This window comes from Canis lupus, chromosome 1, assembly GCF_048164855.1.
Source record: "Canis lupus baileyi chromosome 1, mCanLup2.hap1, whole genome shotgun sequence".
NCBI classification, from domain to species: Eukaryota; Metazoa; Chordata; class Mammalia; order Carnivora; family Canidae; genus Canis; species Canis lupus.
In genome coordinates, this window is record NC_132838.1 from 113,742,122 (window position 1) to 113,768,090 (window position 25,969).

Genomic DNA, 25,969 nt, shown 5'->3' on the forward strand with positions numbered 1-25,969 from the left:
GGGGCACAGCGTGAGTCCCCGGTCAGCGTCAGGCCCTGGGAGAGGGGGCGTGAGCTGGGAGAGGTCGGTGGGCGTGGCCCGGGCTTCGGCCCGCCCCCGGCTCGAGCGCAGAGGCGGGGCATCGGGCCCACCCACGCCCCTCCCAGCTGGCCGGTGCGGCCACGCCTCCCAGGCCGAGCGGCCGGCGGAGGGGGCGGTGCTGGGCGGCCGGCGGAGGCGGGCAGCCTGCTGTCCCGCCCCCCGCGTTCTCCCCGGCTGGAGGCGTGGCCTGCTGGGCCCGCAGGCGGTGGGGGCGTGGCCTTCTTGCTTGGCCCGCCCCGTCCCTCCCGCGCGAGAGGGACTGAGAAGGCGGCCCAGCAGCCAGTTGGTTCCCGCGCGTCGTGCAACTCCGTGGCCTCGCACCCCCACGACTCCGCAGAATGGCTGTCAAGAAGATTGCCATCTTCGGTGCCACGGGCAGGACCGGGCTCACCACCCTGGCGCAGGCGGTGCAAGCAGGCATGAGCTGGGGCGGGCGGGGGATGTCACGGGGTGCACAGGCAGCGCATTAGGAAGGGGCACCCTGGGACCCGGGTGAGGCTGGTTGGGCCATCAGTGCTTTGGTTTGTGACCTAGGGGCAAGGCAGGTGGCGACGGGGACAGAAGTGGGGGACGCTGTGAGATCCAATTTTATGTGAGTCCAAGGACTAGGGATTGGCCTTGGGAGGCAGGGGGACTCCAGTGACAGGTTTAAATACCGTGCTCTTATGAAACGTTGTTGTAATTGGGGTGGTGGTTAGCGCACCCAGCGAGGGCTTACTAAGCCGGGGAGCGGCTTGCCTCCTAGCACCTACCGCTCTTCACCGGTATTAAATCCTCAGAGCGCTCATGTGCGGTGAGAAGGAGGATCGCCTCACTTGACAGAAGAGGAAACTGAGGCCCAGAAACTGACTTCCCCACTATCAGACAGCTGGAAAGTGGTGGTGTTGGGATTTGAACCCAGCCTGCGCTCTTAACTGCCCAAAGTCCACCGGCTCCAGGCCTGGGTGCCAAGGCTGGAAGTTGAGAAGGCTGGGGGAGGAGTTGCTGTGAGCACCTAATGGAAAGAGGACAGCGAGCGGAGACATTGGTGAAGACTTGGGCGCTGGTCTTGGGAAAGTGGATGAGAGCTGGAAATTCTCAGTTGTCTCAGGAGAGGGGATGAACATCCCGCAGCCTCCCCTCCTGCCTCTGCCATTCAGACTTCACCAACCCTTCTTGGGGCCTGTGACTTCCAGATATAGGGCCCCACCCTTGCTAGTCTCAGTGACTCTGAAGATTTCGACTATCTGGGTGCCCCAACAGGGTGGAGGGTGCCAGGATCCCACTCTCTGTAGTCTTGTAGCCCAGCCCACCCTCTTCGAACTTGCCTAACAGTTCCTCATCCCGCCCACTACTCTCCCCTTCTCCAAGAAGACCTAGTTAGGATCTTGATTTGTTGGGGGAGGGGGTGGGAGGAGAAAGAAATTTGTGGATAAGCATTTCTGGAGGAGGAAGTAAGAGGGAGAAGTTGAGAGATGCTGAGTCACCCTGAGGATGTGGATTCCCATGTTACTACCTTAACCTTAATCCTGAATTCCACTGAATTGCACTTGTCCACCCTGCTGGTCACCAGTGGGACTGCACCCCAGGGAATTGAGTGTTGAGGCCTGGGGGAGGCCCTTACCTTCTCCCTGTGGCTCTGACAAGTCTCTTCAGATCCACAGTGAACCTCTGAGCTTCCCTGTCCCCATCAGAAAAAGGAAACTCTAGCTTCATTGAGCTAGAGTTTTATTTACCTCAGTGATTCTATAGGCTGGTACCAGCCTGCCTGCATTCAAATCCCAGCTCTACCACTTACCATTTACTACGTTGTCAAATCTCTTGTCATTTGTGTGCCTAGATAGCTGGAAAGTGGAGCTAAAACTAGTAGTACTTCCTGAGGGGTGCTAGCGGTGATTAAGTGAGATAATATATGGGAAATTCATGGAACCGTGTCCGGTACATAGTTGGTGCCCAATAAGCCTTCTTTTGACTAAGTGAACTCATAGCCATGGCTTAGTTGCCTAAAATTGCCCCAATTTCTCCATCTTCAAAATAGGCATGTAATAATACCTTTTAGGCTTATTGCAATTTGGGGCGGGCTTTTCAAACTGTGGGTCATAGTGAGTTCTGAGATATACTTAATTGGTCATAAAAGTGTCAGAGTGTATTGCATGTTGAATATTGGTTTTATGAAACTTCTTTCAATTATATATGCATGGATTTTTATGTACTAGGTTAGGCTTTGAAATCCATTTTGTACCGTGGGTTGAGATAAAAAAAAGCTTTTAAGGGGCATGATCTCTGCAACTTACTCTCAAATAGTTAAGAATAAACATATATATATATACACACACACACATATATAACATGTTTGTGTATAAATGTATTTATATACACATGTATACAATTATGTATGTTATATATTATACACACACAAAGATAAAACAAAAGCAAGCATGAGAATTGAAGTCTTACAACTTTCCTATATGTGTGAATTTATTTCAAAATGAAAAATTGACAGAAAAATATAAAGTAAGGGATTTTTGGAAGTACCTTAAAGACACTCTTTTTTCTAAAGGTTAAAATCTGTGAATTCTAAACCACTATTGTTTGGGATGGTAGCCACTAGGTACATGCACATCTGGTTATTGAATTTTACATTTAAATGTGGATTGTGTTAAAAAAATCTTGGAAAAAAAATACCATTCATCAGTAGAAAGAGCTTAGCACAGCACTTGGCATATAAGTTTCTCAATAAATGTCACTAATCAGCAAAAATAGAACACTAATGGCACCCTTTTACAGAGCCTGTGTCAAAGCTCTTACTCTCTAGGAGAACATTTTTCTCCCCCAGAATACCCACAACTTACTAGGGCCCACTTTAACCATTGGCAGTTAACCGATGCCCACACTGGCATCCTGGAAGCCCCCACCGTTCCCTGATGTGTGAGTACAACACAGGCTTTGTGTCATTTCCTTATGAAAGTTGGTCACACAGGATGGGGGCACTGGGCATTATTTACTTATGCATGAGAGACACACAGAGAGAGAGAGGCAGAGACACAGGCAGAGGGAGAAGCAGGCTCCATGCAGGGAGCCTGATGCGGGACACGATCCCGGGAGCCCAGGATCACGCCCTGAGCTGAAGGCAGATGCCCAACCGCTGAGCCACCCAGGCATCCCTTATCCATGCAGCTGATGGACATTGGATTGTTTCTATTTGGGGCCATTATGAATAATAATGCCCCTATGGACTTAAATGTCCAAGTTTTGTGTGAACGTATGTTTTCATTTCTTTTGAGCATATACCTAGGAGTGGAAAGGCTGAGTCATATGGTAACTCTATGTTTATCCCTTTGAGGAACTACCAGACGGTTTTCCAAAGCAGCTGCATCATTCAATACACCCATCAGTAGTGTATGAGGGTTTCAATTTCTCCACATGTGCACCAACATTTATTGTCTGTCTATTCTAGTGGGTTTGAACTTGTATCTTGCTATGGTTTTTTTTTTATTATTTAATTTATTTATTCATGTGAGACACACAGAGAGAGGCAAACATAGGCAGAGGGAGAAGCAGGCTCCCTGTGGGGAGCCTGATGCAGGACTCAATCCAGGACCCTGGGGTCAGGACCTGATTCAAAGGCAGACACTCAACCACTGAGCCACCCAGGTGTCCCAGGCTCACTGAATATTAAATGGCTTCTTGGAAAGCACCGAGAACAATCCTAGGTACACAGGAAGTGCTCAACTAATGTTGCCATTGGGTAGAACTGGTGGGTTTCTGGCTGTGGGGGTGGGGCTGGGTCCCCCCATGTGTATGGGTGTGTATGTGTGGCAGGCAAGGCTTGTGAGTGAACATGTGTCTCTGGCAGAAAAGGCTGGGTTCCAGTCCCACCACACCAGAGCATGTTCTTCCCAGGCTCAGGGCCTCAGCTTCCCTAATCTGTTGTGGACAATCATGACATGGGTACAATTTGTCTGGACACCATGACCCCTTGGCCAATTCAGCGGCTTGCCCTAGAATGTGGAAAGGAGGGATCCCAGGACCCCCGAGCCACCCAGGTGTCCCTCTCATTGTGGTTTCGGTTTGTATTTCCCTAATGACCAATGATGTTGTATATTTCTGAGTATTCATTGGCCATTTGTGTATCCCCTTTGAAGAAGTCTATTCAATTATTTTGCCCAATTTTTAATTGGGTTAGTCATCTTTTTATTACTGAGTTGTAGTTCTTTATATAGTCTAAATACAGATATATGACTTGCAGAAATTTTCTCCCATTCTGTGGATTATCTTTTCACTTTCTCGATGGTGTCCTTGAAGCACACAAGTTCTTAATTTTGATGGTATCAGTGTGTCTGTGTTTTCTTTTGTTGCTTGTGTTTTTCATGCCATAGCCAGGAAACTGTTGCCTAATTCAAACTCACAAAGATTTATACTTACGTTTTTTTCTAAGATTTATTTATTTATTTATTTATTTATTTTTATTTTTTTAAATTTATGATAGTCACAGAGAGAGAGAGAGAGAGAGGCAGAGACACAGGCAGAGGGAGAAGCAGGCTCCACGCACCGGGAGCCCGACGTGGGATTCAATCCCGGGTCTCCAGGATCGCGCCCCGGGCCAAAGGCAGGCGCCAAACCGCTGCGCCACCCAGATCCCCTAAAACTATTTTTAAAATCTTAGAAAAAAATGGGATCCCTGGGTGGCGCAGCGGTTTGGCGCCTGCCTTTGGCCCGGGGCGCGATCCTGGAGACCCGGGATTGAATCCCACGTCGGGCTCCCGGTGCGTGGAGCCTGCTTCTCCCTCTGCCTGTGTCTCTGCCTCTCTCTCTCTCTCTCTCTGTGACTATCATAAATAAATAAAATTAAAAAAAAATAAAATAAAATATTAAAAAAATAAAAATAAAAATAGTTTTAGCTCTTGCATTTAGGTCTTTGATCGTTTTGAGTTTATTTTCATATTGGTGTGAGGTAAGGATCTGACCTCATTCTTTTTACAAATGCGTATCCAGTTGTCCCAGCACAATTTGTTGAAAAGACTATTCTTTCCCCCATAGAATTGTCCTGGCACCCTTTCCAAAAGTCAACTGACTGCCTTAAACACTTAGATACATTATTTAAACCTACATTGACCTTGTAAGGTAGACAACTACTAGTGTCACTTTATAAATGAAGGTCCTAAGGCCAAGAGAGGCTAAGTGACTTGCCCATTGTCATACAGCTAGGTAGTGGTGGGGCTGTAATTCAAACCCAGGGTTACTTTGAGCATTAAATGAGTTAATATATGTAAAGTGTGTAAACATGATCCTTATTATCATCATCATTGTTCCAGAGTGTTCACATAACCCATCATTTGTTTTTTAATATTGCCTTTTGTTTATTTCTCTTACAAGTTCAGCAGTAGCTGGATTTGAAGGGAGATAGTCAATGAGATGAATTAAAAAAAAATAAACAAAAAAAGCTCATCAGTATCTCAAGGTTGGGAGCTGAAGGCGATACCAGAAACAGGTTTAATATTACTCTTTATTTTAATAATAGTCATGTGAAGGAGCTCTGGGTACTGCCTTAGACAGTGGTGGCTTCTTTCGCAGCCTTTCTATCTGCTGGCATATGCTACTTCTGTTTTGCCAGGCACTTCCTGGAAGAGTAATGCCTTCCCCACCCCCACCCCGGTTGTGATACGGGGTTCTGGTAGGCCTTGGCTACCTGGGTGAACTGCTCCAGCTACTTGGCACAGTCCTGTCCTCAGTTCTCACATTCCCTCTGTTGACAGGCCTTCAACCTTTTCTGAATAAGTTGACAATTTTTTAAAAATATTTTATTTATTCATGATAGACAGAGAGAGAGAGAGAGGCAGAGACACAGGCAGAAGGAGAAGCAGGCCCCATGCCAGGAGCCCGACGCAGGACTGGATCCTGGGACTCCAGGATCACACCCTGGGCCAAAGGCAGGTGCTAAACCGCTGAGCCACCCAGGGATCCCCAGTTGACAATTTTCTTGATCAACTTCATAGTCTCTTCTCCATTGCATTTCTGCTTCTAACATGTGCAGAACATCCAATTCCTGGCATCCTGTGATGTGTCGCATCCTGGTGGAACTCCTGGTGGTAGTAGTAATACCTGTTCTTTGCATGCTACTGCTGTATAAACTCTCACTAGGGGATCCCTGGGTGGCGCAGCGGTTTAGCGCCTGCCTTTGGCCCAGGGCGCGATCCTGGAGACCCGGGATCGAGTCCCACGTCGGGCTCCCGGTGCATGGAGCCTGCTTCTCCCTCGGCCTGTGTCTCTGCCTCTCTCTCTCTCTGTGACTATCATAAATAAATAAAAAAAAAAAAAATTTAAAAAAAAAAAATAAATAAATAAACTCTCACTAGGGTTCTGGGCGGTTCGGAAGGAGGTCCAAGGCCTTCATCAAATATGGGGAGTGAAGGCCTGCGGTGAGGCACCAGCATGTGGCATTGGGGCTTGGGGTGCATACATGTCCTTGTCCAAGCTGCCCGGCATGGCATTGGTATGGGGGCTCCACTCTCCAACGTGGGACCCTAGCCCATTTTTTTTTTTTTAAGATTTCATGTATTTATTCATGAGAGACACACAGAGAGAGCAGAGACATAGGCAGAGAGAGAAGCAGGCTCCCTGCAGGGAACCCGATGCAGGACTTGACCCCAAGGACCCCAGGATCATGAACTGAGCCAAAGGCAGATGCTCAACCACTGAGCCACCCCGGTGCCCCCCCTTATTTGTTTTTGAAATACATGATGACAGAAGTGAAACAATTTTGTTTTTCCTTCTCTCATTTTCTGAATATGAATCAATCCTCTGATAGCTGTGATGTCCCATGAGGTTTCTTTGTTAGTTTATTATGAACTCACAGATTTTAAAGTATTTCATGTGTTTTGATTCTTTGTCATCAATATTCTTTTGGACAAATCATATTGTCCCTGATTTTTCCAATGAGAACCCCTTCAAGTGGCTCCTGTGTCCTTTCAGTATGGCCTCATCATTCGTTAAGCGCGGCCTTAGCAGCTGACAGTACAAGATATTCCAGGCTTGGGGCACTGGAATATATATATATATATATATATATATATATATATATATATATATATATATTTTTTTTTTTTTTTTTTTTTTTTTTTTCCAGGCTCATCTTGTCCTTTCCCTGTCGCAGGCCAGCAATCAGCCCTTTCTCAAAGGAGCTCTGGTTCACTTACCACAAGGATGATATGTAGAGGCTGTCTTAGTGAGCTTGGGCTGCTATGACAAAATAGCATAGACTGGTGGCTTAAACAATAGACATTTGTTTCTCATTGTACTGGAGACTGAGAAGTCCAAGATAAGGTATCAATCTTAAAAAAAAAAAAAAGAGTCAGATGCTTAACTGACCAGGCCACTCAGATGCCCTTCTTCCTCTTCTTGTAAAAGACACTAACCCCTTCATGGGCCCCACCTTCATGACCTCATCAAAACCTAATTACCTCCCAAAGGCCCCATCTCCAAATACCCTCACATTGGAAGTTAGGGCTTTAGTATATGAATTTGGTGGGGTTGGGGAGGCATAAACATTTAGTCCATAACAGAGACAATTAATCATTTTTTTCTTTTTTTAATAATTATTTATTCAGGGACACCTGGGTGGCTCAGTGGTTGAGCATCTACCTTTGGTTCAGGGCATGATCCCAGGGTCCTGGGATCGAGTCCCACATCGGGCTCCCTGGGTGGAGCCTGTTTCTCCCTCTGCCTGTGCCTCTGCCTCTCTCTTGGTCTCTCATGAATAAATAAATAAAATCTTAAAGAAAAAGAATTATTTATTTACTTGACAGAGAGAGAGAGAGAGGAGAAGAAGAAGTAGGCAGAGCTGAAGGCAGAGTGAGAGGGAGAAGCAGACTCCCCGCTCAGCAGAGAACCAAATGCCGGGCTCTATCCCAGGACCCTGAGATCATGACCTGAGCCATAGGCAGATGCTTAAGCACTTGAGCCACCCATGTGTCCCCTAACAATTTTTTTACATCATCATTTCCATACACTCAAACATTAACATCTTTTGCCATTGTTTAGAACAAAGGAAGAAACATGTTGGTTGTAAACCTTAAAATGGGTGTGTATGTGTGGGACACAGAGTTACTCAAAATTCTTTGGGGAGAAGATGTTCAAAATCCTTAATGACCACTTTAACCCGGCCCAACCCTTCAAAAGTAGGCCTGGGGTCCAGTCCCAGCATTGGGCAATCTTTGGGCAACTCACATCTTCTACTGTACCTCAGTTTCCTCCAGGACCATGGATGGGGGGCATAGATCAGTGTGATGCCAGGCTTTAACCTTTTACTTGCTGGAGAGTGGAGAAGTCTGGGGCATGCTGGCAGGGGGGTCCTTAGTGGCAGGGTATTTATGACCCAGCATGAAGGGTATTGCCCCATCACCGGGGACCTAGGGAATGGATTTGAGGGTTTGTGGCACCCTCCCAGACCCAGCTCCTGGAGCCTGGGGGTGCCAGCCCACAAGCCCACTGACCTGCCTCTCTGCCTTCTTTGCCCACAGGTTACGAGGTGACAGTGCTGGTGCGGGACGCCTCCAGGCTGCCCCCAGAGGGGCCCCAGCCGGCCCACGTGGTAGTGGGTGACGTTCTGAATGCTGCCGATGTAGACAAGACTGTGGCCGGACAGGATGCTGTCATCGTACTGCTGGGCACCCGCAATGACCTCAGTACTGGGCCCCCTCTCTGCCCACGGCCCACCCCCGTGCCTCGGCCCCCAGCACCACCCCCGCCCCCGGCCCCGCCCCTGCCACCCTTGCCACCACCACCACCTGCTAGTGACAGCCACTCTCTATCCCCTCTAAGGTCCTACCACAGTTATGTCGGAGGGCACCCGGAACATTGTGATGGCCATGAAGGCCCATGGCGTGGACAAGGTCGTGGCCTGCACCTCGGGTGGGTGGCGGGTCATAGGGATGGGACTGAAGGGGGGGTAGCCAGTGGACAGGCAGCCAAAGGGCTTCTGCCAAGTGGCATCAGAGCCATCCCAAGTTGAGGATTTACTGAGCACTAACTGTGTACATGAACCTTCCCAGGTGATGCCAGAGACACAGTGGTGACCAGTACAGCCCTGCGCCCTGCACTCAGGGGTCTCATAGATGGGACAGAAGTAGTGAACACGCCCATCATTTCACATGACAGGCCAGAATAGTCAGGGCCAAGATGCAGGGGCACAGGCAGAGGGATCAGGGTCCTAAGCAGAGAAGCCCAGCAGCGGCACCGGACCCAGCCCGAGGGGGAAGGGAGAGCCTTCTAGAGGAAATGACAGAGCCGGGCATACACAGCCAGGTCTCTACCCTCACAGAGCTCCCCATTTACGAGGAGATGGGCATTAAACAACTAGCTGTCTCGAATAACCCAAGATGGGGTACAGGGTTCATACAGGAACAGTTAAGGCTAACAGCATTTACTAGTACTTATGATGTGCTAGGTGCCATCTGAGTGCCTAGGGATGAATGCCACTGAATCCTCACAAAATTCTGAGTGTTTATGCTCCTAGTGGCACATGGCAGGTGCTCAGTTAATAGTAGCTGTTCTTTTTTTTAAGATTTTTATTTATTTACTAATGAGAGACACATACAGAGAGAGGCGAGACATAGGAAGAGGGAGAAGCAGACTCCTCAAGGGGAGCCCAGGACCACACCCTGGGCTGAAGGCAGATGCTCAACCACTGAGCCATCCAGGCATCCCAATAGTAGCTGTTCTTATGCCTCCCTTGGATGGAAGGCCATGGAGGTGCAAGGAGGCCCACCAGCTGACCTGAGTTCACACAGCTTGTGGCTGGCACAGCAGGCTGTGAAACCAGGCTGTCTTGTCTCTACAGTCTCCACGCCTTGCCCCTGTGTCTCATCCTCCCCAGGAAGGGAAACAACCTGAGGGAGGGCAGAGGGATCAGCAGTTGTGAAGACTCGGAGGTGGGAGTGAGGCTGGGGCAGCGTGCGAAGGGGAGAATGTTGGGTGCTGAGGTCAGCAGGCTGATGGCACCAGATCTTGTGGGGCCTTAGAGGCTCTGGTGGGGACTCTGCTTTCACCCTGAGTGAGACACAGCCACAGACACAGCTCTGACCCTCTGGATGTGCACAGGCTCCATCTGGCTGCACGTGGGGAGCAGACTGGGGGGGCAGAGACAGGCAGTCCAGGGAGGAGGCTGCTGTCACCATCCTGATAGAAGGTAACCAGACAGGAGCAGGTGGGGAGAGAAGGGGTGAGCCCTTCTATGGCCATCAGACAGGAGGCTGGGACAGGCTGGGAGGCCTATCCATTGGAAGGCAATGGATAGCCCATATAGGGTTTTGTCCTGGCATAAGCCCAGCAGGGTGTGTTGCCTGGCCATCTGTCCTCAAGCATTGGCTCACTGTGCCCTGTGTCCCCCCCCAGCCTTCCTTCTGTGGGACCCGTCCAAGGTGCCCCCACGACTTCAGGCTGTGACCGATGACCACATCCGGATGCACAAGGTGCTGCAGGAATCGGGCCTGAAGTACGTGGCTGTGATGCCACCACACATAGGTGAGTGGGACTGGGACTTGCAGCAGGGTCACCAACAGCCAGCCCCCTCCTGTGTGCTGGGGAGACCTGCCAGGCCTATCCTGGCCAGTGTAAAATCGCAGATGTTCGTCTTACACTTTCTATCCTCTTTCCTGCTTGATTTTTATCCCCTTTCTAACACCCTTTCAGCTCTCTCTGTTGAGCCAACCACCCCAAATTGAGAAATGTAAAACCACAACCTATTTATTATTATTATTATTAATTATTATTATTATTATTAAGTTCGTGGAGCTAGCCCATATTCAAGGGAAGGGGACTCACCTTTCACCACATGGAGCATATCATTCTCCATTTTATTTAGTGGGTGTTTTATCACTAGAATGTCAACTCTTTGAAGGCACGGATTTTGTCTTGTTTTTGATCACAACTATGTTTCCCAGTGCCCAGAACAGGGCTTAGCATAGAGTAGATGCTCAGTAAATATTTGTCGGATGAACGAATCCAGGGGGACCATGCTTCTTTTTTTTTTTTTTAATTTTTATTTATTTATGATAGTCACACAGAGAGAGAGAGAGAGAGGCAGAGACACAGGCAGAGGGAGAAGCAGGCTCCATGCACCGGGAGCCCGATGTGGGATTCGATCCCGGGTCTCCAGGATCACGCCCTGGGCGAAAGGCAGGCGCCAAACCGCTGTGCCACCCAGGGATCCCAGGGACCATGCTTCACAGTGGCATCGTGAAGAGAAGCAGTAAACTACACCTACACCCTCTTCTCTCCCAGGTCTGGAATCCGTTCTGGAGAGAGACACAGAGTCAGACGCAAGGAGACGTTCATTTGTTCATTCATTCATTCAACAATGTCTCCTGAATAGGGAGTGTGTGCCCTTACAGGCACTGGTGACACAGTGTATTCTCATGAGGCTCACATTTCTGCCAGGGAGACAAGGAAGCTAGATGTTCTTTCTGTTAGGTCTGCTGCGGGGAATGGAGAAACTATAAAGCACAGAGAAGGGAATAATGGGGAGCCATTTATGAAGCACAGATTCCCTAAAGAGATGGTCTCACACACTGTGGGAAGGAGACAGATGAGGGTGAACTGCGATAAGGGAACAGCAGCGTGGAAGCCCAAAGGCCAGACACTTGTATCTCCTTCACATTTGTCTGCTCACTGCAAGAGCAGTTCTTTTTTTTTTTTTTTTAAGATTTTGTTGATTTATTTGAAAGGAGAGACAGAGAGACAGACAGACAGAGAATACCAGTGGGGTAGGGGTAGGAACAGAGAGGGAGAAGCAGACTTCCCACTGAGCAGGGAGCCCGACACTGGGGCTCTATCCCAGGACCCCGAGATCATGACCTGAAGTGAAGGCAGATGTCAAACCCACTGAGCCACCCAGGTGCCCCTGCTTTGCCCTCTGCCTCCTGGGGCCCCTGACCTGACAGGAAGAGGCATTACACCTTCTAGAGGGTCAAAGAAGGTTCAGTTCAGGGCCCTATTGGGACTAGAATCCTCAGCTTTGAATCGACAGCAGTGAGGCCCCGTGGTGGAGAAGCTGGGTGGGAATCCCAGCCCCAGCATCATGTGGACTTCAGGCCTGTGGCCTCTGAGCCTTGTTTTTCTTATCTCTGAACAGATAAGTGATATTATTTCTTGACCTCCTGGGTTTGTTTTATTTTTTTTATTTTTTATTTATTTATGATAGTCTCACAGAGAGAGAGAGAGAGAGAGAGAGAGAGGCAGAGACACAGGCAGAGGGAGAAGCAGGCTCCATGCACCGGGAGCCCGACGTGGGATTCGATCCCGGGTCTCCAGGATCGCGCCCTGGGCCAAAGGCAGGCGCCAAATCGCTGCGCCACCCAGGGATCCCTGACCTCCTGGGTTTGAAGTGAAGCCCAGATACATCATGCCTAAAAATTATTTAACAGAGAGTACCTTTCTTTAGTTTTTTTTTTCCTTTTTTTTTTTTTTAAAGATTTTATTTAATTACTCATGAGAGAGAGAGAGAGGCAGAGACATAGGCAGAGGAAGGAGAAGCAGGCTCCATGCAAGGAGCCCGATGCACGACTCGATCTGGGGACTCCAAGATCAAGTCCTGAGCTGAAGGCAGATGCTCAACCACTGAGCCACTCAGGCATCCCAGTTTTTCTTTTTCTTTTCTTTTTTTTTTTTTTGGTAGTATGTGTGTAAGAACTGAGATCTCCAGGAAATTTGAAGAAATTAAAGGTTTATGAATATCCATAAATCCTTCATCTAGAATCAATTAACATTTTGCCCTGTTTGCTTTATCATTTATGCATGCATCCAATGTTTATATGTGAATACATGTGTAGTATATATATTTTTATAGTGTGTGTATATTTATTTATTTATTTCAACGTCCCCTCCCCGCAAAATCATGATCATGTGTTTAGTTGCCATGTCACCTTGAATCTAGAACAATCTTCCATCTCATTTTTAAAAAATATGTCTCATAGGAGTGCCTGGGTGGCTCAGTTAAGTGTCTGCCTTCAGCTCCAGTCATGGTCTTGGGGTCCTGGGACTGAGCCCCACCTAGGGCTCCCTGCTCAGCAGGAAGTCTGCTTCTCCCTCTCCCTCTGCTGCTCCCCTTGCTTGTGCTCTCTCTCTGTCAAATAAATAAATAAAATCTTTTTAAAAATAATAAAATAGGGACACCTGTACCAGTAGGCTCCAAACGATTCTAAGTTGGTCACAGTCAGAGATTTTTAATTATCATAATGAAGCCAACAGATGCCCTCCTACTGGCCAACTTATGCCTCCAGACCGAAGGACCCAGAGAAAATCTAGCCTTTGCTACTGGGAAGTCATCCTTTGCAACCCTGGGAAGTGACTCTTCCAGATTCAGTTTGCCCATCTGTAAAATTGAATTAATAATAGTTCCTATTCCCTGCTTTATTTCTCTCCCTGTAACATACTGTCTATTTCACTCTCTTTATTTGTTGCCTTTTCCCAGCTAGTGTCTGCATGCAAAGGGCAGGGATTCTTGTTCATTTGGTTCCTTGCTGGGTGCCCAGCCCCTGACACATAACAGCTGTCAATAAGGATTTGTCAAACGGATCAAATAAGGGGTATAGACTGGCGTCCTGCACATGGGAAGAGTTTCATACATCATGGACTTTTTTTTTTTTTTAAGATTGATTTTATTCATGAGAGAGACAGAGAGAGAGGCACAGACACAGGTAGAGGGAGAAGCAGGCTCCTCGCAAGGAGCCCGATGGGGGACTTGATCCCAGATCCCGGGATCACACCTTGAGCCAAAGGCAGACGCTCAACCCCTAAGCCACTCAGGTGTCCCACATTGTGGACTCTTATGCCCTCTGGGCTGGGCACATTGTAAGCACCCTGGAGCGACCACGTGTTGTGGGAAGGGGAAAGGGCCTCAGCTTCACCCAGTGTCTTAGGACCTCAGCTTCACCCAGTGTCTTTACACTTTCAGGAGACCAGCCGCTGACTGGGGCCTACACAGTAACCCTGGATGGACGCGGGCCCTCTAGGGTCATCTCCAAACATGACCTGGGCCACTTCATGCTGAGCTGCCTCACCACCGATAAGTACAACGGGCACTGCACCTACCCCTCCCACCAGTACGACTAGGGGCTCTGACCCTGTCCAGGAGGACAGCATTCTGGCAAATGGAGAACAGAGGAAAGAAGCAATAAATCTTGAGTCAAGAGCTTCAAATTATTCTAGAAGCCCCAACTCTGTGACTCTTTCCTCTGTCCAGTTTTGTCTGGGTGATTCAGTGTTTCTATCTGCCTCTGTGTAAGATTTTCACTCATTTCCTCGTCTGGCCCTGTGCTAGAAACCAAGGGAGGACTGTGAGGACCCAGGGGGCAACCTTACCTTCACAGATCTCACGGTCCTGCAAGGAAGACACCCCAGCCCATGACAGTGACAACCCAGAGTGGCCACAGCTCCGAAGGAGGAAGCCCAGAGGGGTGAGGGAGCTACCTGACCCAGCTTGAGGAGCCAACAAGTTAATAATACTTTGCTCCAAGGGGAGGCGTGGTCATCCCCAAGAGGCTGTTACATGGAAGCTAACCTGTGCAGAATCATTGTAAAAAGCCTGAGCTTTATTCTGAGGTTCTGTGCAAGGAGTGGAGCAGGAGAGAGGTGGGGTGGGGGGCACAGCCAGGTTTGTGTTTTATAAAGCTGCCCTTGGCTGCCATGTGAATGTGGATCAGAGGAGTGCAAGAGTAAGGGCTGGAGCCCCAGGGTACCAAGACGGAGGCCTTGAGTGGGGCCCGAGGGTGGGCATGAGCAGACTGGACAGTCCATGATGGAAAGGAGAGAGACACCCAGAAAGAAGCATAGAGCTGGAACCTGGAGACAGGGTTAGAGTGGGGCCATGGTGAGAAGGGGAGCCCTGGAAGAGGGGCAGGTTTGGGAGGGGGAGGGGAAAGAATGATCCCTTCTTCATCCTGTCCTTTTTTGGAATCTACTGTCCCCTGCCCATGTTCCCCAGAGACACCTTTCCCTGGTCTGAGTGAGCCAGTCCTCTCTCCCTATTTCCAGCTTCCCCCACCTACCCACCCAACATCTTTTCCCTTCTCCTCAAAAAAAATAGTAATTCCATTCCAATCCTATATTGCTTCTGCAAGCAGCAGGATGACTGGTTGACAAATTCCAACCGGTAATAACTGGTCTGAGAAGCCTAACTCCCGTCACAGGGGTAGCCTGGAGAAAACAGCCTCCCTCCCTCCCTCCTCTTGGTGAAACATGGGGGTGGGGCATTACTGACTGGTTCAGGCTTTCAGGGCACTAGCGCTGTTTTTTTCCTGCCCTCTTTCTCTTTCTGTCACATTAGGCATTTAATGTGCCTTCTTTGTGTCCAGCCATGTGCTAGGTGGTGCTATGGACCAAGCGCTGGGCGACCCAGATACAACCTTGGTGCCTGCAGGGCCCACAGTCCCCACGGTGGGCGCCCAGGTCCAGGAATGGAAGGCATGGGCAGAGGGGACAGGGCCAGGACGGGGGAAGCCCGGGACACGGGAGCAGCCCAGAATGGGAGGGCCTAACCCACTCTGGAGCATCAAAGGAGGGCTTCTGGGAGGAGGAAACTTTTGAGAGGAGTTCTGGGGAGAGGCGGCGGCCTGGGAATTGAAGGATGTGGGAAGCAAGCTTAAAGATCCAGAGGCCCTTTATTGCCATTTTTGAGGACTTGCTATGGTACCTAAAACACTGGGGATAAGGCAGGGAAGAAAATGGACAAAAATCTCAGGGTTTACGGTGGTGGCGGGCCCTTGAAGTCATTTTGGAAAAATGGAAACTCAATCACTGGGGCCGCATCGCAGGAGGCGAGGAGCGAGGAGGAGTGTGCATCAGGCCAGTCCGTGAAGGGCTTTGTGGAAAAAGGGAGGAGCTGGGACTTTGTCCCCAGGGCAGTGGCGAGCAAGGAACGAGTTCCCAGCCGAGGTGCCATCCCTCCTGAGCGAGGAAGGATGGGGCGCCGGGGGTGGGAGGGGAGGCGGCAGGAGAGACGACCGCAGGACGTGCGGCGAAGTCCCGAGGCTGAAGAAAGAGGCCGCGGGGCAAACTGTTGGGGGGGCAGGGAGACGGGAACCCGGCTGCGATCGCCCAGGCAACGTAGGCCGCGCCGAACTATTGGCTGGTCTTGAGCTGCGTCATCCTCCGCCCCGCAGCGTCCGCCCTCGGAGCCCCGGGGGCGCGGCCTCCGCCAGCTGGGAGGGGAGGGGAGGGGAGGGGTGTGCCAAGCAGCCTCGCCCTCGGACGGGGGTCCTCACCTGCTCTAAAGGGACCGCTGGGAGAAGGCTGACGATTTTGGAGCGAGGAGCGTGACTGCGGTGAAGGAAGCGGCTCTGACGTCCTCGCCGCCCTCCGCCCTAGAGACGAGGCCCCGCCCCCCCGGGCCAGTCGGAATCCTTTAAAAGGTCCCGGGTGGAAGGAAAAGGGAGGGCGGGGCGGGCGTCTCCTGGCGACCGGCCGGTGGCTCCGCCCAGCCAATCCTCGCCCCGCGGCGGGCAGGACTCCAGCCAATCGCGGCTCGCGGTTCGGGTCCGGGGCGGGGCTGGGTGGGCCGGAGGCCAGACCGAGAGGCCCTGGGGAGGTGAGCGAGGCTGCTACTCAGCACTGGTGGTGCTGCGGTCGGTCCGGGACTTGGTCATTGCGAACCTGGTGGCTAAGGTGAGAGAGAGAAAGGCCACCCGGCTTGAGATTCGCCTTGGGTTATGGGAGGTGGAGACGCGCCCCCGAGAGTTGTGAGGGCGGGGTCTGGGCGTGGGTCGGGGGGTGCAGATGAGGGTGACTGAGCGGGTTGGTGGGGTTTGGGGGCTGGAGACTGAATTCGAGATCCTGGCCTGAAGGCGAAGTTGTTGGGGGCAGTATCTTCAAGTGGAGGGACTTTGAAGCTGGGACCCAGGGTGTTTGGAGAAGCGAGAGAGCCAAGGAAGGAACTTCTGGGGCAGGAAATCTGAAGATTAGGACAATTCGGGTCCCCCGGGCGGGTTGAATTCGGGGCTCGAGTGCTCTGGAAAAAGGGTGAGGGGTTGGGGCTGGGATCCCGGACCTTTGGAAAAGCGAGAGAACTACGTGCAAGGAATCTGGGTGAGGGAGACGCAGTGGCGGAGAGGAGGTGCTGAGAATCCCGCGTTCAGGTCTTAGAGTCAGAGGGAGAGTTTGGAGGTGAAGTCGAAAGGCGTTTGAAAGACGGGAGAATAGGGGAAAGTGGACGGGTGAAGGTATCAAAATTAGTCCCCCGAACGGAGTAGGTCGGAGAGCACTTGTAGTTTTTGAGCGACGTGTTGGGGCCTTGGGTCTCTGGACCCGAGAGCAGTTTGGGGGAAGAATCTAGGGCCTTCTTGGGGTTCGAAGGACCGGGAGAAAGCAGTTTTAGGGCCGGAGACTGGAGTGGGGGAGGGGCGCTCCGGGCGTGGAGCTCAGACCCGCCGCCCTGGAGGCAGCGGAGGGCGGGGCTCGGCAGGCGCCGGGCAGCTGGACGTCCGGGTTCCCTTCCCCCACCTGCCCCGGGCCCTTGTGCGCATGCCCTGAGGGAGGGCGGGGGAGAGTCCGCCCTGTGGCGTGCGGAGCCCTCTGGGGATTGTAGTGCACGCTCCGTGTCCCCGCACGTGCCGGCCGGCTCTGGGCCCACATTTCCCAGAAGCCCCTGGGCTAAATGGTTGCGGGCCGGGATGCTGAATGGAGATCCGTGGAGGGGGGGCGGAGCCTGGCGTGAGTCGAGTTTTAGCAAGTTTTCCTGTGGGGCGCGCTTTGGGGGAAGCCGAAGGAGCGGTCGAGAGGAGGGAGGCTCCTTCGCAGCTCTTGGGAGTGCTTCCAGTCGGTTAGGAACGGGACAAGGGAAGAAATAGCCTCCCTGTAGCGCCCGAGTGGCTCAGTCCGTTAAGTGACTTCGGCTCAGGTCAAGATCTCGGTCCTGGGATGGAGCCCTGGTTCCAGCTCCGCGGTCTATGGGGAGTCTGCTTCTCCCATCCCTCTCTCCCCATCCCCCACGCTCGCTCTCTCAAATAAATAAAATCTTTTTTTACAAAGAAGAAATATCCTCCCTGTGAAAAGAGTCTGGACAAATACGTGTCCTACAGGGCTCCAGGTGACTGGAGTATAATAGGCAGTTAATCGATAAAAATATTGAATGAATATGTTGGTTAAGGTTAACTGTAGATGGGCCCCGTGCATATTACACGTGGGATCTCCTTGAGAATACGGGGAGAATTTTTACAATCCTCATTTTACCGAAGGAAACAGACCCAGAGAGGTGATGTCTGTAACTTACAAAGATCAAGCAGTGGGGCAGTGTCAAGGGCAGAATTCAAACCCAGGTTTCCCTGCCTCCAGTCCAGGTCCGCGTACTCCACATCTGTCCTTGTGTGACACTTTGGAAGACAGGAGTATTGTAGAAAGAACAGCTTTGTGACTTGAATCAGGATCCTTGTCTTGGAGATGAGGTAATTGAGCCCCAAGGAGGCAAATTCACAGTTCACCACCACACAGGCAACCCAGCTATGTTTCAGTCCAGATCTTGTTCTCTTCATCATTTTCTTCTAGTCCTTTTAATCTCCTCTGCAGCCCTACAGGATTCACATTATGCCCATTTTATAGATTTGGGATTTGAACTAGCCCCGCTGCGTCTGACTTGCCCCCTCTTCTCTCTACAGGGCATCATGGTAGGAGGCTTGAAGAGGAAACACTCAGATTTAGAGGAGGAAGAGGAGGATGAGAAATGGGACTGGGGTCCAGCAGGCCTGCGGAGCTACCAGCAAGCCCTGCTTCGAATCTCCTTAGACAAAGTCCAGAGAAGCCTGGGCCCCCGAGCACCCAGCCTACGCAGGCATGTCCTCATCCACAATACCCTCCAGCAGCTCCAGGCCGCACTCTGCCTGGCTCCAGCACCTGCCTTGCCCCCTGAGCCCCTCTTCCTGGGCGAAGAGGACTTCTCCCTGTCAGCCACCATCGGCTCTATTCTCAGGGAACTGGAGACGTCCATGGATGAGACAGAGCCCCCTCAGAATCCAGTGGCTCCCCCAGGCCCCCAGAACGAAGTGCTGCCCCAGCCTGATCCAGTCTTCTTAGAAGCCCTGAGCTCCCGGTACCTGGGGGACTCTGGTCTGGATGACTTCTTTCTGGACATTGACACATCTGCAGTGGAGAAGGAGCCTGCACCGGCCCCACCAGAGCCTCACAACCTCTTCTGTGCCCCAGGGTCCTGGGAGTGGAATGAACTAGATCACATTATGGAAATCATTCTGGGGTCCTGAAACTTTGACTGGGGGGCTCTTTTCCTCATCCTAGCCTCAGTGGGCTGGATTCCTGGATGCAACTCCGTGTGTGTGTGTGTGTGTGTGTGTGTGTGTGTGTGTGTCTTGGTGGGGGCTCTACACCGTGACTCTGGCCTCCTTTCTTCCCATTTCAGGGTTCCACAAACCATCTTGCATGTGTGTGTGTCTGGTTACCACAGCCTTCTGTGAAGGTGGGTTTTCCTGAAGTAATTTATCTGTTCCAAATGCCTTAACGCGACTCTGTTTCAGGGAGTCTGATTTCCCACTTCCCACATCTCTTCTGCCCTTCCTTCCAGTTCCTACTCCCCTTGTGACCACTGGGGCCTCAGGGAAGATAAAGCTGGGCCTGACAGATGATGACTGGGATATGCTGCCTGGTTGCTATGGGAACTCAGATTTTGCCTCTTGCACCTCAAGGGAGCAGGAGGGGCTGGCCTCCTCCCCCCAAAGGTCAAGCCCCCACCTCTTTGGCAAGACCCCAGTCCCAGCAGTCTCCTGATTCATAACCAGGCCGGACCACGTGCAATAGGGTGGAAACCAAACCGCTCCATGCCGCGTTATTTAAAAGAAAGGCGGGTTTTGTGGTGGGTTTTGTTTTTGTTTTTCAGTTGTTTGTAATTACTTTTTTTTTTAATAAAAGTATTTTGGGAGGGATGGTGTTGCCTAAAAGTTTCTAAACTTTCATTGGGTCAGTGGGAGGGACCTGGCAAGCTCCCTGGACACCTGTACCCTTTACCTGCCGAAGTGAGGGCAGACATATTATTAAACATAATATTTGCTGAGTCCTTTTAAGAGTACTATTCTATCCACTTTGTTTTAATTAAGTCACTTAATCTTCGTGATAATATTTCTGTTACCTGGTTTTACATGGGAGGAACCTCAAGCTCAGAGGGGCCAAATCGTTGCTCTGGGTCACACTGCAAGAAAAACAAGGACCAGGGAGTTTGGACTCTTAAGTTGTCTTCCAGAGACTGGTTCTTCACTATTTGTTTTTTCTTCTTGGCAAACTTAGAGTTCCTAGCCACGTGGATGCACACAGGAGGGAGAAACTGAGTCCCATGCATTAACCAAAAGGATAGGTCACTTTTAGCACTTAAAAAGTCATTCCTTTCATTGTATGCAATGTATTGCTAGAGTCCGGAGTGGAAAGAAAAGGCTCAGGGCATCCCTGGTGGCCCAGCGGTTTAGCACCGCCTTCAGCCCAGGGCGTAATCCTGGAGACCCTGCATGGAGCCTGCTTCTCCCTCTGCCTGTGTATCTCTGCTCTTCTCTGTCTCTCTTGAATAAATAAAATCTTAAAAAAAAAAAAAAAAAGGCCCAGAGATAGCCAGCATTAAGAGAGCTTTCTAAGGGCCCCTGGGTGGCTCAATTAAGCGTCTGCCTTTGGCTCAGGTCAGAATCTCAGAGTCCTGGGATGGAGCCCCATGTTGAGTACCCTGCTGAGCAGGGAGCCTGCCTCTCCCTCTGCCACTCCCCCGGCTTATGCTTGCTCTCTCTCAAGAAAAAAATTTTTAAAACAAATTACTTTTTAAAAAAGTAAATTTTTCTAGAAAAATGTTGACCAGACAGAAGTTACAGTGCTAAGGATTTACTTGGGAGGTACAAGCCCAGGCTGGTGAGTGGAGAAGAGAGGGAGGCCCAGGGAGATGCAATGTGATACATCCTTGCACTGGCTAAGTCTCTGCAGAGACCTTTGAAGCCTTAGCAGGTGAGTTTACACAGCATTAGGGACTTTTTCTGGAAGGTCTGCAAAGAGGAACCATGCCAGGGTGGAGTCTGCAGGCCAGGAAAGGGGGATTTTTGCCTGTGCTTTCAGGTCCAAAGCCAAGATTCTTGCCCTGAGAGGGGCTTTGCGTCGAAGTCTAAAAGCCCTTGGGTAGCTGACAGATGGATGCCAAGCAGAAGAGACGGTCATGAGAAGCTCAAGGTGCATATGTTTCAATATGGATGCCTGTTGGATTATGTCTTATCCCTACTTAAAAGTCTCAGTGACTTCAAAACCCCAACCTCACCAGGGCGTGTAAGACATAACCTTGCTCCTAACTTTGCAATTTAATCTCCCACTCTGCCTCACCTCCAGTCACATTGGTCTCATTTGACCCCAAGTTCATCTGCCCCAGGGCCTTTGCACTTGTTAGTGGCCCAGAGGACATTTCCCCTATAGCTTCACCAAATCAAATGCCCCCTTCTCAGAGTGGCCTTCCCTACCCTGAGTATCTCAACATGTCCAGGTGTACCCCCCCACACACACCACACTCTGATTTTCTAGTAGCAGCTATCCTATCTCAAGTTATTTATTACCTATTTATGACTAGCCTCCTGGTCTATTAGCAACTCTGAGAGAGAGGAGTTTTGCTGGTCTTAGCCTAGCTGTATGCCCAGTGCCTAGAACTATGCTCAGTACAGGTGTGCACTCAAAAACAATTATTTTTGCTATCGTTGAAAAAATGAACTCCTGACTTTACAACCGTCAACTCTCTCCCTCTTACCTCTCTGAATTAATCCTCACACCAACCCCCACCCCACCACTCCTGTGCTCCAGCTTATAACATTCTCTACAGTTCTTCAGACACCCCAGCATGTCCCAACCTCAAGCCTGCAGTAATACCTGCCTCACTGAGCAATTGCGTAAGCCAGGAAAAGGAGGACCTGATGTACCCCAAGGATTCCAACTGTCACTTGAATGTATTAAGTTCCTACTATGGGCCTAGTCCTCTTCCAGGCGTGGGAATAAAACACACAGCTCTTGCTTTCATACAGCATCGTAGTGGGGGAAGGCTGAAATAGACACAAAAATAAGTAAAATATGCAATCTGATAAATGCTATACCGAAAAAGAAAGCAGAAAAGTGATGGATGGGGGTGTTGCTACTTAAATGAGATGGCCAAAGAAGGCCTCACTGACAAGGTGACATTTGAGTAAAGACCTGAAGGAGGTGAGAAATGAGTCAACGTCAGTCTGTAGAGGAATAATCCTGGCATAGGTAACAGTGAGTGCAAAGGCCCTGAGGTCGGAGCACAAGTAGAGTGTTTGCCGGACCCTGAAGAGGTCAGTGTGGCTGGAGCAGAGTGTACAGGAAGGGGGCATCCTAGGAGACGAGATGAATGAGATGTAGGGTCTTACGGGTGTCCCACAGGAAGGACTGAGCCTTACCGAATGAGATGAATCCATGGAAGGCTGCTGAGCAGAGGAGGGACGAGACCTCACTCACCTTTTTTTTTTTTAATTTTTATTTATTTAGGATAGTCACAGAGAGAGAGAGAGAGAGAGAGGGGCAGAGACACAGGCAGAGGGAGAAGCAGGCTCCATGCACCGGGAGCCCGACGTGGGATTCGATCCCGGGTCTCCAGGATCGCGCCCTGGGCCAAAGGCAGGCGCCAAACCGCTGCGCCACCCAGGGATCCCTCACTCACCTTTTTAATAGGCCCTCTTTGCCCCACAGATAACCGAGTGAAAAGGCATCGTGTAGCTTGCTAGCAGCACAGTGGGGGGCAGCTTAAGGAGCACCCCCACTTTCCAGATAAACTGAGGCTCGGAGAGGCCCAGCTCTTGCCGGGTTGAAGAACTGAGAGCAGTGGAGAGGCCTGGCCCGCACAGTGACCGGGTCTGAGGGCAGAGTCCACCCTCCCCAAACCGCCCGCCTCCCGCCCGCGGCGAGGGAGGGGGCGGGGGCGGCAGGAGGGAGGGGGCGCGGCCGCCTCGGGGGCGTGGCCGCGCCGGGCCCCGCCCACTCGCCCCTCCCCCCGGAGCTGGCGGCGCGGCCGAATGCCCCGCGGGCGGCGGCGGCGGCGGGAGCCGGCCCGGCGCCTGCTGGCTCCCCAGAGGCCGGGTGCGGCGGCCGGCCGGGGGCGGGCGCGCCCCTCCCCCTCCCCCTCCCCGCGGGCGGAGGCTCCTCCCCGGGCCTGCCGGGCACGCCGGCTGGCTTCTGGCTTCTGGTTTCATTTCCCAAGGCCTGACCTCTCTCCCTTTCCCTTCCCCCAGCCCTTTGAATTCCTGGCTCCTTCTGCGCTTTCTGGTCTCAGCTCCGGGGTCGCCTCCTCAGGGACGCTCCCCTGGACCACCCTGGCACAGGCCTCCCTAGTCTCCGCCCCTATTTTGTTTTCTTCGAGGCACTGAGCGGAGACCGAAATTCTCTTCTTCCTCATTCATCTCGCAGGGTCTCGTCCCGCTCGGAATAAAAACCTAACGTTCCGCCGAGGGCTCTAAACGGCCTGAAAGCTTCTCCGACCCCGCCAGGCAGCCTGCAGCCCGGGGACACTGGCCCCGCTCCCGGCCCGCTCGGGCTTCGCGGCCTTTGCTTTGGCCCTGCCCTCTGGCTGGAAGATTCTTCTTCCAGAGCTTTACTACCTCTCTCATTTCACCGGGTCTACTCAATGTCACCTCCTCAGGGAACTTTCTACCAGCACCAGCACCAGCACCCTATCTACAGACACCGCACACCACACACACTTTCCTCTCCTGCTCTGCTTTATTCCTTTCCTTTTCACTGGTCACCTTCTAAGATACTAAATTATTTCTTTATTATAAAGTGTATGGTCCACCTCCTCACATCAGGGATTTTTGTCTATAATATTGCTGCCCTATCATCAATACCTGCCAGAGTGCCTGGCACACAGAAGGTGTTCCATCCATGAGTGTTTTTGTTTTCACACTTCTTTCCTCTGCTTACCCCTCTCCTGATCCATGAACAGAGAGACCGTGTGAGGCTTATCCAGTACTGTACCCCTAGTGTCTACCACGGTGCCTAGAATACAGTAGATGCTCAATAAATACATGTTAATCAAGCTCTTGAGACTCCTGTGAGCTCTCCAGCATGTGATCCGGAGCAAGCCACTTGGAGACTCAGAGCCACCTTTTTTTCCCAGGTCATGAAGATAGGTTAGGGAGAAAATTCTGTGAATTTGCCTGGCAGGGGCCTGGTTCTAATTAGCATTTTACTCTGTTTTTATTATGAAAAATTTTAAGCATATATTAAACATGGGGGGGGCATGTAGCTATCCCCCCCACCACTTCCCAAATCAGGATTTAGTAAGAGTTCCTATGCTTATTTGGTTGTAATAAAGAAATCATATAGTAACTTTCATTCTGGAAAATTCTCCACCACCAACCCCACCAGTCCCTTTCTCTGTTTTCTCAAAATTGAATTTTTGGTGGAACAGCCTAGTTGTGCTTGCAGATGTCCCACATTCTGTATTTGTGTTCCTGTAAAATTTGTTCCTCTCTGTTTCCTGTAAGCTGAAGATTAGGTCTAGAGGCTCCATGAGATTCAGTTTGTGAAAGTTAACAGGGAGACTCCATAGGGAATGTCATGTACTTCCTAATGCATCATGTCAGGTGGCACCCAGTGTCAGGGTGTCCCATTATGGTGGATGTAGAGTTTTATTGCATGGTTAAGGTGGTGAGCATCACATCTCCACATCATAAAAGACTATTTCCCCCTTTGCAGTTTGTAAGTAACCCTAGTAGAGGTATGTGTGGGAGCCTGCCAAGATCCGGTTAACCTTTCACCCTAAGGTTTGAACATCCATTGATAATTGCTACCTGAATCAACTAGTTTAGTTAGCATTTTCTAGAGCTTACTTTGGCCAGGAACTCTATTCACAACAGTTCTTCCCACAATTCAAAAAGAGTTAGCAAATGAGCTACTTGGAGAAGTTAAGTCCCCTTGTCAGTTTACCAGACAAGCGTTAACTTCCTGTCTACCCATACCCGACCCCAGGTGTCCTGCCTTGAACTAAGCACCTGTGCTATAACCACAACAGCTATTACTACCAACAAAAGGACATGTTGTGCACCATTCTGAGCACTTTGTGGGATTATTTTTTTCTTTTTTTATTTATTTGAGAGAGAGCATGAGCAAGGGGGAGGGGTAGAGGGAGATGGAGAAGCAGACTCCCTGCTGAGTAGGGAGCCAGATGTGGGACTTGATCCCAGAACCCTAGGATCATGACCTGAGCCACCCACACGCCCCTCTTTTTTTCTTTTAGATCTTATTTTTATGAAATGTCTACACCTGGGACGCCTGGGTGGGTCAGCGGTTGAGCATCTATCTGCCTTTGCCTCAGGTCATGATCCTGGGATCTAGAATTGAATCTTGTTTGGGCTCCCACAAGGGAGCCTGCCTCTCCCTCTGCCTGTGTCTCTCATGAGTAAATAAATAAAATCTTAAAAAAAAAAAAAAAAAAGAATCTCTGCCCCCAGCGCGGGGGCCTTGAACTCATAACTTAGAGGTCAAGAGTCACATGCTCCTCGACTGAGCCTGCCTCGGGCCCCTGTGTGATTATTCTTTTTAATCCTCAAAATACTCTCATTTTAAAAAGGTGAGGAAACTGAGACCTTTGGGATTAAAATACTTGCCCAAGGTCACACAGCTACTTAGGGAATGGAGCCCAGGATGTGACTCCAGTGGCTCTATTCCTATCCCCACCGGCTCCCCCTCCCCCTCCTGTAACCACTATTGAGTCCAACTGCTCAGCATTTGCTTAGTGCGCTATGGTGCTCTTAAAGACACAACCTTATTTTAATTTTCCCGACTCTCAAGAGGTAGGCAAGAAGCTGTCCATTTAACAGACTTTGTGTGTGGCTCAGAGAGGTCCAAGGATTTTTTTTTCCCTAGATCGCACGTTGAGTAAGTGGTCAGAATT

General features: G+C 50.6%; 2 protein-coding genes and 1 long non-coding RNA gene across 8 annotated transcripts; 2 read left to right on the forward strand and 1 right to left on the reverse strand.

Annotated features, from left to right (window-relative positions):
- Positions 1-258: 258 nt before the first annotated feature.
- Positions 259-14,259, forward strand: BLVRB (biliverdin reductase B). Its single transcript, XM_072777535.1, has 5 exons — positions 259-498; positions 8,580-8,744; positions 8,881-8,970; positions 10,453-10,581; positions 14,012-14,259. Exons 1-5 carry the CDS (start codon positions 420-422, stop codon positions 14,167-14,169), a joined length of 621 nt encoding a protein of 206 aa, XP_072633636.1. The 5' UTR covers positions 259-419; the 3' UTR covers positions 14,170-14,259.
- Positions 13,692-16,516, reverse strand: LOC140605309 (uncharacterized). The gene is made up of 2 exons (XR_012008024.1): positions 16,320-16,516; positions 13,692-16,086 (listed from the first exon to the last, which is right to left on the reverse strand). It is a non-coding gene; the product is annotated as an uncharacterized lncRNA (long non-coding RNA).
- SERTAD3 (SERTA domain containing 3) lies at positions 14,363-19,979 on the forward strand. 6 transcript variants are annotated; one of them, XM_072777549.1, is made up of 3 exons: positions 14,367-14,513; positions 18,385-18,494; positions 18,705-19,979. In XM_072777549.1, exon 3 carries the CDS (start codon positions 18,711-18,713, stop codon positions 19,302-19,304), a length of 594 nt encoding a protein of 197 aa, XP_072633650.1. In that variant the 5' UTR covers positions 14,367-14,513; positions 18,385-18,494; positions 18,705-18,710; the 3' UTR covers positions 19,305-19,979. The 6 variants fall into 6 exon arrangements, with proteins under 6 accessions (XP_072633673.1, XP_072633650.1, XP_072633666.1 ...); XM_072777555.1 differs by lacking the exon at positions 14,367-14,513 and adding an exon at positions 16,314-16,466; XM_072777543.1 differs by lacking the exon at positions 14,367-14,513 and adding an exon at positions 16,622-16,719.
- The last annotated feature ends 5,990 nt before the right edge of the window (positions 19,980-25,969 follow it).